This window comes from Arvicola amphibius, chromosome 14 (genome assembly GCF_903992535.2).
Source record: "Arvicola amphibius chromosome 14, mArvAmp1.2, whole genome shotgun sequence".
NCBI lineage: Eukaryota > Metazoa > Chordata > Mammalia > Rodentia > Cricetidae > Arvicola > Arvicola amphibius.
The window spans coordinates 32,205,727-32,218,406 of NC_052060.1; the positions used below are offsets into that span (position 1 = coordinate 32,205,727).

The 12,680-nt window shown below is 45.1% G+C and overlaps 1 protein-coding gene across 1 annotated transcript in view; it reads left to right on the plus strand.

Annotated features, from left to right (window-relative positions):
* Positions 1–12,680, plus strand: part of Sec24d (SEC24 homolog D, COPII coat complex component) — an 86,711-nt gene that overhangs the window by 18,875 nt on the left and 55,156 nt on the right. The window contains exons 5-7 of the mRNA XM_038311056.2: positions 1,647–1,886; positions 2,158–2,291; positions 8,782–8,893. Coding sequence (XP_038166984.1) covers positions 1,647–1,886; positions 2,158–2,291; positions 8,782–8,893 — 486 coding nt within the window. The remainder of the gene's footprint in view (positions 1–1,646; positions 1,887–2,157; positions 2,292–8,781; positions 8,894–12,680) is intronic.

A 12,680-nucleotide genomic window follows, 5' to 3' on the forward strand; every position in this document is an offset into this window, starting at 1 on the left:
CCAGAGACCAAACGTGCTAGACTACCACTGAGCTATGCTCCCATCTTTGTTAGTTCTTTTTGAAGGTAGACCTAATTCTGGCATGACATTAAAATGCTGGCTGGTTCATTTTTGTATAAACCACAGAGATCTGCCTGCCTCTGCCCCCTGAGTGCTAGGATTAAAGACATGTGCCACCACTGTCCAGCTGACACCCCAGATTCTTTTCTTGAAAATATCACACAAATGGCCCTGGTCGAGTCTTTTTTTTCCTCTGAAATGTCACAGGTCAGGGCTCCATCATCTGCTCTGCTCATGTCCTTGCCTTCTGGGTCCCAACAGAACAATCCACTGATCTCAAAGGCTTTCTCCACCCATAGTTCAATCCTCTATGACAATCCTCTAGAAAGCACTTGGTCAGGTCTGTCACAGCCATGCCCTACAACCTGGTACCAGCTTATGCCTCAGGGTTTCTGTTGCTGTGAGGAAACACCATGGCCAAAAGCAACGTGGGGAGGAAAGAGATTTTAGGGTTTTTTTTTTTCCCTTACAGCTTGTAGTCAATCATCCAGAGAAGTCAGAGCAGGAACTTGAGGCAGAACCTGGACACGGGCCTAGAGCAGAGGCCATGGAGGAATGCTTTTTACTGGCTGGCTCCTCATGGCTTGCTCAGCCTACTTTCTTACAGAATTCTAGGCATGGCACCACCCACAGTGAGCTGGCCCCTTCCGGATCAATCATCAGTCAAGAAAATGCGCCACAGGCCAGTCTGGTGGGGCAGTTTTCTCAATTGAGGGTCCCCTCTTTTCAGGGGACTCTAGCTGTGTCAAGTTGACATTAAATAGCCAGCGTACTCCTTACTGCTAGTTAGTTGTAAGTATTGATAATAGTCTCCCGGAACACTTCTGACCTTTTTACTAGTTTCCAAACGGATGGCTTAGGAAGCAGTTTAGCTTCACATAAGCCTCGACCCGGAAACAGCTTGGGTTTCCAGTGCGGATGGAGAGCCTGCGAGTGGCCCAGACCTCCTCTGGGTTATTTCTACCTGTTTCTGAACTCATATGCTCGAGTCAAACTCAGAATTCACATAATGTATCGAAGGCGTAAGTTATCTGAGTGGTGCTTGCTCTATACAGCATCTTTCATATTATTCTCAAGGCTCTCTAGGAGATACAGATGTTTTAAAGTAGTTCATGGATCCTGTGGCGTTAATGAACTGGAGTTAAAATTTGTGCTGTCAGGAAGCCTCTCGCTGGGGCTGGAGAGATGGCTCAGGGGTTAAGAGCGCTTGCTGTCCTTGCAGTGGACCCGAGTTCAGATACCAGCACCCACATGACTGCTCATAACTCCCTATTATTCTAGCTCCTTCTAGCTTCCATGTGTGCACATGCACACACACACACACAAATGCTAAGTTTTTAAAAAAGAAATTTCTTACCCAAACTAGAGATGTTGCTTTTATACTCTTCTAAATTTTTTTATTTGTAAAAAAAATGCCCCCAAGTAATATTTTTATTACTATCTGAGGGAAGATTTTAATTCATGGCCATGATATATATCTAAATATATAATTCATAAGTGTATGGAAAACAAGTATCTGCCATGTGCTTTGTGGGCATGAGAGCTGAGAAACATGGCACTGAGGCGTGGTCTTCTCTCTTCCACAGGGGTGGGCATGACTCACCAGAGCCAGGGTCTTCCACAACCTCCACAGCCATCAATTTTGCAGCCAGGACCTCAGGTTCCACCACCGCCCCCCACCGCTCTGAATGGCCCTGGGGCCTCTCCTATGCCTCCACCAACTCACAGGCAGGATGGACTTCCTGGGTCTACTCTGAATGCCCAGTACCAGCCACCACCTCCAGCAGGCCAGACCCTGGGTGGTGCTGGCTACCCTCCACAGCAAGGTAAGGTGGGCAAGGGGGAGGCCAAGGTGTGTGTTACCTGGGGGTGTCCTGAGCTGGAGATCAGGTTTGTTTCTGTGTCAACTGTGAAGGGACAGTAGCCTCCAGATCGTGTTAGAAGAGAAAGTTAAAGAGGAAGTTAGGAACTCACTTTTAATTTCCTGCTGTATCCGGCAAGATGAACTTGGTGGCATGCTTGATTCAACAGTATAATATCGTCAGTGAGTCTTACACCTGGGCTTGGAGATTGTCACTTCTTTTTTTTTTTTTCAAGCAACCAACTATGGACCACAGATGGGAGGTACACAGATGTCTTACCCAGGGGCCTTCCCTGCAGGTCCTGTACAGATGGCAGGACCACCACCGCAGCTCCAGAGGAAGCTGGATCCTGACTCCATCCCCAGCCCTGTAAGTGGTCCTTCCTCTCCCACACAGAAGCTTTGAGCTCTACATTTTTTCTGCTCCCCTCTCTGCCTCTCCCCTCTCCCCTTCAACCCTTCCTCAAAGTCCCCATGCTCCCAATTTACTCAGATCTTGTCTTTTTCTACTTTCTACTTACCATGTAGTCTCTCTTAGTGTCCTCATTGTTGTCTCTGGGATTGTGGTTTGTAGGCTGGCTTTCTTTGCTTTATGTTTAAAAACCACCTATGAGTGAGTACATGTGATAATTGTCTTTCTGTGTCTGGGTTACCTCACTCAAAATGATGTTTTCTAGCTCCATCCATTTCCTACAATATCTTTTTTCCTGCTGTGTAGTACTCCATTGTATAAATGTACCACATTTTCCTTATCCATTCTTCTGTCGAGGGGCATTTAGGTTGTTTCCAGGTTCTGCCTATGACAAACAAAGTTGCTATGAACATAGTTGAGCACATGTCCTTCCCACACAGAAGCTTTATTAGCACTGGGTCCTCCAGGACCTGTAGAGGCCTGGGACACTGGCCACCCGAGGAGGTGTGCTCAGGTTCGGAGCATGTTGAGGGCTCAGAGGGAGGACTCTGCATTCTGGATCGGGGCATTGTAAGTCACATTAAAAAGGGGACAGATACAGAGAGGAGTGAAGACTTTAGCTATTTTTGTAATTCTGTAAACTTGAAGATTGGTGATAAAAGTGTCCAGTGTCTATAACAAACCTCCTAATGCAGAGTCTAACTTCAGCTGCTCTCGGTGCCTTTGCTATTACATTTATGACATAACTTTTCTTATGGCTTGAATAGGAGAGATCTGCACAAAGGCTCTGCTCCTACTCAGGTGCGGTTTTGGAAGGTTCCGAAAACTTTAGGAGATGGAACCTACCTAGAGGAAGTCAGTCTTTGGGGGATAGTTTGTTCCTGGCCTGTGGCGGTTTGAAGGGAAATGTCTCCTATATGATTTTGTGTTTGACTGCTTAGTCATCGCTGCTGGCACTATTTGGGGAGGTGAGAAGGTGTGGCCTTACTGAGGGAGGTGTGTCACAATGGGTGGGCTCTGTTTGCGCTCTCCGCTCCACGCTTGTGGTTCAGGGTGTGAGCGAGCGCTCAGCTTCCTGTTTCTACCCCCGTGCTGGCCGCAGTCTGCCCCGATTTTCCTGCTGTTTGGAAATCTAAGCCTCTGGAATCGTAAGCCAAAATAAACTCATAGCTCTATCGGTCGCCTTGGCCGCGATGTTTTATTACAGCACAGAAAAGGAATCAGTATGTGGTCTCTTTCTGTCACGCTCTCTGCTCGCTGTCTGCTGTGAAGTGTGCAAAAACAGACACATGATCAACACATACGTGCCATGTGTTCCTCCACCATGAGGTTCTGCACAAATACATGGGGCCCAGCAGCCATGGGCCAAATAAATCTTTCCTCCTTTACGTTGTTTATGCTAGTGACAAAATGTCTTTAACGAAGACAAAATTGTTTGGTTATTTGGGTTCAAAATGTGTTTCTGTTGAGCTTATTCTGACTCTGTATGTGATTTCAGATACCTGACCCCCAGCTTTCCTTCTCACCGGGTCTCTTCCTGTTAGAATCACAGGTGCCTTTAGTATCCTTGGGGATGAACCTCCCAGTTTCCTACCTTCCTTTAATTGTCTGGGTCTCACCGCTGACCCTGTCATCAGCAAACACTGCCGACTTTTGGACTGACAGTGAAAGCCTTCTTTCCACCCAGTGCTTCCTGCCTTTGTGGCTTGTTCCCTGGAAACCTGCAGCACCCGCTCTCCCCACCAGCACTTTCACCTGGCAGTGCCCCTTGACTTACACCTTCATCTCTTAACCCTGTGTTTCCATTTGCATGTGAATGGGTATGTACCCTCGTGTTTGGGCCTTTGTATTGGGGTGTTGTATGCCTGTGTGTGTTTGTGGATGTGTATGTCTCTGGGTGCATGTGTGTATATGTGTTGTATGCAGGTGTTTATGTATATATGTATATCTTTGTGTGTGCCTGTGTTTATGTTTGTACATGTGTGTGTTCATGTTGAATATGTATGTGAGTTGGTGTTTTTGCAGGCCTATGTGTATATATGTGTGTGTATAAATGTTTGTGTCTATATAAATGTATTTGTTTTTCCATGAATGTGTCTGATTGTGTGTTTGTATATGCTGTGTACTTGTGCTTGTGGGTTTGTGTGTATGGAGGGTTGTATGTATGTGTTTATGTGTATGTATACATATGTGTACATGTGTATGTGTGCTATTTGTATGCATGCATATGTGTGTATGTATTTAAATGTGGGTGTAGTGAGGAGCTGCGGGCCGCGTTCCTGCCGCCCTGCTCCCGCCCACCGGCTAGCTTATGCCCCAAAATAACAACACACAAATTGTATTCTTTTAAACACTGCCTAGCCCATTAGTTTCAGCCTCTTACTCACATCCTGATTAACCCATATCTAATAATCTGTGTAGTACCACGAAGTGGTGCCTTACCGGGAAGATTCTAGCGTATGTCCATCTTGGGCCGGAGCTTCATCGCGTCTGTCTCACTGAGGAGAGGCATGGCATCTGTCCCAGAGAGGAGAGGCATGGCGGTCTGACTAACTTCCCAGCATTCTGTTCTGTCTACTCCACCCACCTAAGGGCCGGCCTACCAAATGAACCAGGCAGTTTATTAACCAATGAAATCAACTCAAAGAGAAGACCCTCCCACATCATGTGGGTGTGTATATGTTTGTGTATGTTTGTATATATGTGTATGTGTCTGCATTTATGTGTGTGGTATGTGCATATATGTATGTGTATATGTGTGATATGTTTGTAGGGGTGTGTGTGTGTGTGTATGTTTGTAGGTGTGGGTTTTTGTTATTGTTCCAGTATTAGAGTTCCCCAAGGCTTAATCTTTGGAATGAACTTTCCTTCATGGTCTCTTGTCAGCATTATTCAAAGTACACGCCAAGCATGTGCGACTGATAGTAGCCGAGAGCATCTTAGGAATTCTTGTCCTAGGGCCTTCTCCATTCAGACACTCCGTTGGTTACTCCTGACTCCAGCTCCCCTCTATGCATGTTAAATGCTAGATGACTCTCACCTGACCTCTTCTTGTCCCGCTCCTCCGCTTTAGTTATTCCAGCTCTTCAAACATGCCTGTGTGCCTCAACTTGACTGACATGTCCACTGCCCGTATTTAGGTTCCTTTCCTAGGCGTGTGCCAGCCCAACTCGTATGCTCTTTTTTCCATGCCTTTGCCGTCCTTCCGTGTCTCTACATGTCCACAGCATCCAACTGCCCGGCATAGGGCACACTACTGGTATAGTGGTTTATTTGCCACCATTCTCCAGACTCGAACGTCTGCTCCATGGGGCAAGGATCTAGTGTGTTCGCTGCTGTCTCTAGCACCTACAGGGCCTGCTGCTCAGTATGCTGAGTGAAGGGGTGGATGAACATTAATGAGAAGAAGCAGCCGATGCCACGGCTCGTTGTGAATCTCGAAAGTGTCTAATGTGCAAATCGGCCCCATGTTGTTTATCTTGAGGTCATGACATAGTGATGCCAGCTGGAGTCTGTTTGTTTTCTTCTGACCAAAACGACATATTTTTCTAATGAAATAAACTCTTTCTGAAGGAAAGAGTCCATCCTCCAGTCCCGAGGGAGGTACTCAATACAACCCTGTGACTGGTGGTCTTAGCCACATTGTGAAGGGATGGAAGCAGCATTGCCAAAGCTCTTCCTCGCCCTCTCCTGCATCCAGAGGAGGATTGCTCAGAGGTGTGTCCTTCCTCTTCTCCTTCCACCGCCCGCACGTCAAACATCGCTGCCTCGAGCATCGCTGCTAATGTGGCCACATACCTTCGTGCGCCTCTCCTCCTGTGCATTCCTCCCTAGAGCAGGGCCTCCTTTGTATCTTTTCCTGAGGATGTTTTATGATTCCACAACATCTGAGGAGATGATTTCAGTGGCACTTCTGAGGGGAAAGAGATCCGTGTCTGCTGGGAGAGCGCTGCCATGGTCACGTGCCACTGTGCTAGGTCTCTGCTCACGGGTGCAGGTCGCGCTGCCATGGTCGCGTGCCACTGTGCTAGGTCTCGGCTCACGGGTGCAGGCCGCCGCCTGTCGCTGTTGGAGGTTTTGCTTATTGTTTCGTTTCTGATGCTGTTTCTTAAGAGTCTGCGTTTGGGGTAAATCAAAAGCTATTTTTAGCAATGGCTAGAACTGCTTGATGTCGTCTTCCTGTTTTCTGTGTCTTGTTCTGACAAGATGCGGAGTTTTAATTAATAATGACTAATTATAACATTGTTTCTTTGAGGATTGGGCCTTGAGAGTTGTAAATGGATAATTTAAATGAGGTTTTTCTGGAAATATGGTCTCCTGATTGGTGACTGTGTAGGTTCAGGGTATTTGGCACATGGCTGCATCATGACAGTGTTCACCTTAGACCATGTTGGTTGGAATGATTGTGCTAAATGTTGGCATTTAATAATGGAGAAGCGAGTTTCCTTTTGAGTAACCCGGTTAGCTTTGTGGTTAAATGTAGAGTACAATCACAGTGCTCCGATGCTTCTGTGCCCCCCTTTTCCAGCGTAGCATCTTGTCTGTGTCTTGCTGCGGTAGTGGTGTTGGGAACACATCCTACATCTTTGTAAGTACTCAGTCTCTGAGGGAGCCAGAAGGCAGACAGAAGCAGGTTTAAATTCAGGCTAGGTTCGTTGCCAATATTCTTGGGGCCTGTGATGCCAGCACCATCTGCACTGGTGAGCCTGGAGCCCAAGAGAACACTTCAGAGTTGGTTCACAGTCAGCATTATCACTAACAGCGGAAAACTGTATCTTTTCATTTCTTCCAGCCTAGACACTTCCTGTCGCTGTCTTCTTGTGCTCGCCTTGGTTTTAGCCTCTGTTTGTTGCTTTCTTTAGCCGCTCCCCCTCATAGAATGTGGGGGGCTGGAGTGGAAAAGGAGGAAATAGAGGAAGATGGTCCCTAGACTTACTTCCTGTCTCCCTACCTTCATTCCACGCAGTTTCGCTTACAGTTTAACCCGAGACAGTTAGAATGAAAAGAAAAGAACAACTAAAGCTCTGTAGTCTTCAGCAACAAATATTATTAGTAGAAAAATATGTTCTGTGTTAGATGGCAACTTTTGGGCACCTTCACACCTGATGGTTTCTAAACAAAAGATACCCCCCATCCCAAAATATTTTCTGTAGGGAAACTGAGGAAGAAGATGGATTCAGAGTAGAAGATAGGTGGCTTTAGCTCAGACAGTGTACATCATTTCTTCTGTATTCGATGATTTTTTTTGAGACAGGTTTTTTTGGTATTTTTTTCTTTTTTTATTAGATTAAAAAAAAAAAACCAATCCAAATTCCCACTCCCCTCCTCCCATTCCCTTCACACACCCTCCCACCCCACTTCCCTCTAATCCTAAAACAGGGTAAGGCACTTTGCTTTGTGGAAAGTCCAAGGCCCTCCCTACTACATCTAGGCTGAGCAATGTATACATACAAAGAGAATAGGATCCCCAAAAAAGCTAGTACATGCAGTAGAGATAAATCCTAGTGCCACTGACAGTGGCCCTTCAGTCTGCCCCAGCCATACAACTGTCAGCCACATTCAGAGGGACTAGTTTGGTCCTGTGCTTGTTCCTTCCCAGCCCAGCTGGAGTTGGAAGTAGAGATAAATCCTAGTGCCACTGCCAGTGGCCCTTTAGTCTGCCCCAGCCATACAACTGTCAGCCACATTCAGAGGGACTAGTTTGGTCCTGTGCTTGTTCCTTCCCAGCCCAGCTGGAGTTGGAGAGCTTCCATTAGCTCAGGTAAACTGTTTCAGTGGATGAACCCATCATGGTCTTGACCTCTTTACTCATATTTGAGACAGGGTTTATCCGTGTAGCTTTAGAGCCTGTCCTGGAACTAGCTCTGTAGACCAGGCTGACCTCGAATGCAGAGATCTGACTGCCTTTTCCTCCTGAGTGCTGGGATTAAAGGTGTGCGCCACCACCGCCTGTCCATATTTAATGATTTTTAGAGTTTTCTTTTGATACAGAAGTATTTTTGTTAAACAAGGTTTCAAGATTCTTTTTTTTCTTCTAAAGTATTTTTCAAATGCTCATCTATGGTTATAATAAATAAGATAAAGTATAATAAATAAAAATAGGGGTCTCTGAAAGGCCAGGGTCTGAGCTAAGAGTATTACAGATAGGATTTGGAAATTTGATAACAGCATAAAATTATGAAAGCAAATGAAGATGCAATGAAGGTGTGGCGGATTGATTTATCCGCAAAGAAACAAAAGGATTTTTAAAAGATGCCCCTCTCTTTTTCCTGTTTCTCCTTCCCCTTCTCTCTCTGTCTCCAACCCTCTTCTCTCTCTTTTTCCTCTTTCTTTGGAAAGGGAGAGGAGGGGAAGAAGAGGGAGCAGGAACCAGCCGCTGTCCCCCTTGGCTGAGTGTCAGGAAGACTTGTAACTTAGTGTGATTCACTCTTCACACCTTGTTTGTCAGATTCAAGTGATCGAGAGTGACAGAGCCACCAGAGGCGGGCAGGTCTACACGACCAACACCAGAGGCCAGGTGCCTCCGCTGGTCACCACGGACTGTGTGATTCAAGACCAAGGTATTTCTTTTCAGTGACTTATTATTATTATTGTTGTTGTTGTTTTAAAATTTCTCACTGGTTTAAAAACAAATACCCTGACTCCACTCATCAATACTATTATTAAGGGGCATAACCCCCTTATAGCTGAGAATAGACCAATTCCCTATTAGTTGCTCAAGAACCCCAAAGGTGCTGCCAACAGTTATATTCTCTGATGTAGCAGTTTGCAGAACTTTGAGTGATGTATAAGAAAATTCCAAATTTTGGTTTATGGTTTAAGGTACTCCATCCCCTGCTTGGGTTGGATTTGCGCATCCTGCTGGGCATTGAGAGGCTAAGCTCTGTGAGTCAGCTCACCTGCTGTAGCCTGGGGATACTGTTTTCAGCTGGTCTCTTAACTTTCTGGTTCTCGGTTCCCTGCTTCTCCACCAGAATAAGGGGAACGTGAGCTCCGCCTCTCCCGATGCAGCCTGTGCCTGCTCTCATTTTAATCTGCCTGTCAAGCCCCATGCAGATCCTTTTCCTGCTGTTCCTGGCTAGTCAAAATGTGTCCGATGGGCTTAGAGCTGCAGTTCAGTGGTAGAGCTGTGCCCGGCTTTGATCCTCAGCACCAACATCAAAGAAAGAGTGGCTGGGTGAAGTCAGAATACCGCGTTTTAATGGCCTTGTGCTCTGTGCTCTCTTTCCTGGACGTTTGACGTCACCCCTTAGCTCAGAGTTGTGGAGTCATCCAGGACCCAGTCCTCTTCTCATATTATCGTTAGATATTGGTGTTAAAGTGAGTCATTTTATTTATTGTTCTAGAATGATTTGCTTTGTTCTTATTTACATAATCATCAGATGTACACAGTGAGCTCACGTTTGTAAAGTGTTAGGATGTGCTGTGTGATAGTTTTTTTTTCTACTCTCGTGGATAGACAGATGTGGCCATTTCAATCCAGACCCTTAGTTCTGGATGAACTTTTTTTTTTTTTTTTGGTTTTTCAAGACAGGGTTTCCCTGTAGTTTCTAGAGCCTGTCCTGGAACTAGCTCTTATAGACGAGGCTGGCCTCGAACTCAGAGATCCGCCTGCCTCTGCTTCCCGAGTGCTGGGATTAAAGGCGTGCGCCACCACCGCCCGGCTTGGATGGACTTTTTAAATACTCTTTAGTTTTATTTAATAGTTTAAGTACTGAGGTATTGGAACTCCTTTGAGACATCTTTAGAGTCTCTGTCTGAATTACTGAAGTATTCACATTGGTCTAGGTATAGGTTTCAGGTATAGGTTTCAGAGCTAGGGCCCTGGGTTCTCCTTTTTAATCCTTCCTCAGTCTTTTAAAAAATGTTTTTTGCTCTCTCCCTCTTTTCTGTGCCTGTTCATGCATGTATATATGCATTGTGTGCATATGCATGCATGTTAATATGTATGAACATATGTATATGCATATGTATGTGTATATGCATGTGTGTATGCATATGTATGTGCATGTGCATGTGCATATGCATATTGTGTGTATTTTCATATATATGCGTCTACATGCATATTGTGTATATGTGTGTATCTATATATGCTCATGTATGGTTATATGCACGTGTATTGTTTATACATGCGTATATTTATGTTGCAGGACCCTGGACTTAGTCCTTGATCACCTTCCCTCTGGCCCTGGTTGTTGCTGTAGTGGTTTAGCCTACTTCTGTGTACTGTCTCTGTTCAGAGCTCCTAAACGGACACAGCTAGTCTAGACTCCAACTCCATCTAACCACGTTCTCAGGCTTGCTCTGTGATTGACTGCTTAATCCATTTTCCAAACATGTTCTAACCCAGTTCTGATATCTGTCCACTCATCCCTTCAAAACTGGTCCCTTCCTTCTTCCTTGCAGCCTCTCAGTTTTCTTTGATGGCAATTTCAAATTCTTATTGATCCTCACACTCACATCTGTATACCACATACATTGTTCCTGCAAACGTTCATGCCATCAGATTGACATACGCCCAGGATCTTTCTGTCACCCCATGCTCTGTTGCCAGGGGGCTGGTCTGAGCCACTACTTCTTCTCACGCGGGCCCCAGCAGCAGCCTCCTCCTGAGCTTTCCTGGCTCTACTCCTCCTGTTGCAGCCCTTCTCCACCTCACAGCCAGGAGACTAAGTCAGGTCACGACAACCCTCTACCCAACCCTGGCAGTGATGCTCCATTTCATTTGTATAACCTTGAGGGCTTGTGGAGCTTTGAGTGTACAGGATCCGACTCTGTTCTTCCTCTGAGCTCAGCCTCAGTTGCTGGGCCGCAAGAAGATCCAATCTAAACAGCCCCTGTTCTCCTCTGGTAGGCTTCCTGTGCAAGTCTATCTGTGAATTTCCTGTCTCCATCGAATCTTTACTCAAATGTTATCTTTTTATTGAGGCTGATCCTGCAAGTATTTAAATTTTCAATCACTCTCTTACTCTCTGATCCTCCTTAACCAGAGAGGCTTCTTTTTTCATAGCCACTAATCACATTCTAATGTCCTAGATAGTAGACTCATTCTTTGTGTTTCTATTATCCATGACCTGTTAAAAACCATAGCTCTGTAGTAGTACACAGGAAGGCTTAGGACAGTGCCTAAAATGAAGTGGACACTCAATAAACATCATTTGATTATCTTCTCTGGTCCTAATAGATTATAATTCTAAATGTTTTAGATCATTAGCTTGGGTGATAGTAATACTAGTTTCCCAGGAAGATGGGACAGAGGATTTCAAGTTCAAGACTTGTCTGACCTACAGTAAATTCAAGGCCAGCCTGGGCAATTTCATAAGACTGTGTCAAAATAAAACTAAAAAGATTAGGGTGTATATAACTCATCAATCAAATATTTGCCTAGCATGTGAGGCCCTACGTTCTATCTCCAGTGCCAGTGAAAGGAAATTAAAACCTAGAATAGTGCCCAAAATGTAGTGACAGTCAATAAATTTTTTATTTCTATTAATCCTTTGAAAACTTCATACATGCATACAATGTATTTGCCCCCTTCTCTCTTCAGATCCATCCCCACCTCTGCAACCCCTCCCATATTCACGTCCTTAAAAAAACTTAAACAACCTAGTCCAATTTGTGCTGCCATCATGGGTAGGGTCATCCCCTGGAGTGTGATAGACCTACCAGGGGCTACACCCTTAAAGAAAACTGACTCTTCCATCCCCACAAGCTGTTGGGATTAAAAGGGTTTGTTTGGCTTACACTTCCATGCACTCCATCATTGAGGGAATCCAATGTAGAGTCAACACCTAGAGGCAGGAACCGAAGCGGAGACTGTGGAGGAACTGGTTTTCTCCTTATGCTTGCTCAGTTTGCTGTGTTGCCACCAGTCAGGACCACCTGCCCACACTAATTGATAGTCAAGAAAATGCCCTATAGCCTGGCCTATGGGCACTCTGATGGAAACATTTTCTCAATTGAGGTTCTTCTTCCCAGGTAACTCTAATTCAAGTCAAACTGAACAACAACAACAAAATAACCAGGGCACTCTCTCCCCACTAGCGGTAACTTTCTCGTTCCCTGGATTCTAACAGGTACCCTGGAGTTTAGCAAATAATCTAAAGATTCAACAGTAGGATCCATATATGAGTGAGAACATGTGACATTTGTTTCCATGGGTCTGGGTTATCTCACTCAGTATGTTTTCCAGTTATGTTATATCCATTTGTCTGCAAATTTCATAATTTAATTTTTTATGGCTGAATTAAATTGCATTGTCTAGGGATCACATTTTCATTATCCATTCATCTGTTGAGGGCCCTTTTAAAGCTGTTTCTTTGTCTAGCCCTTGTGAAGAGAACAGAT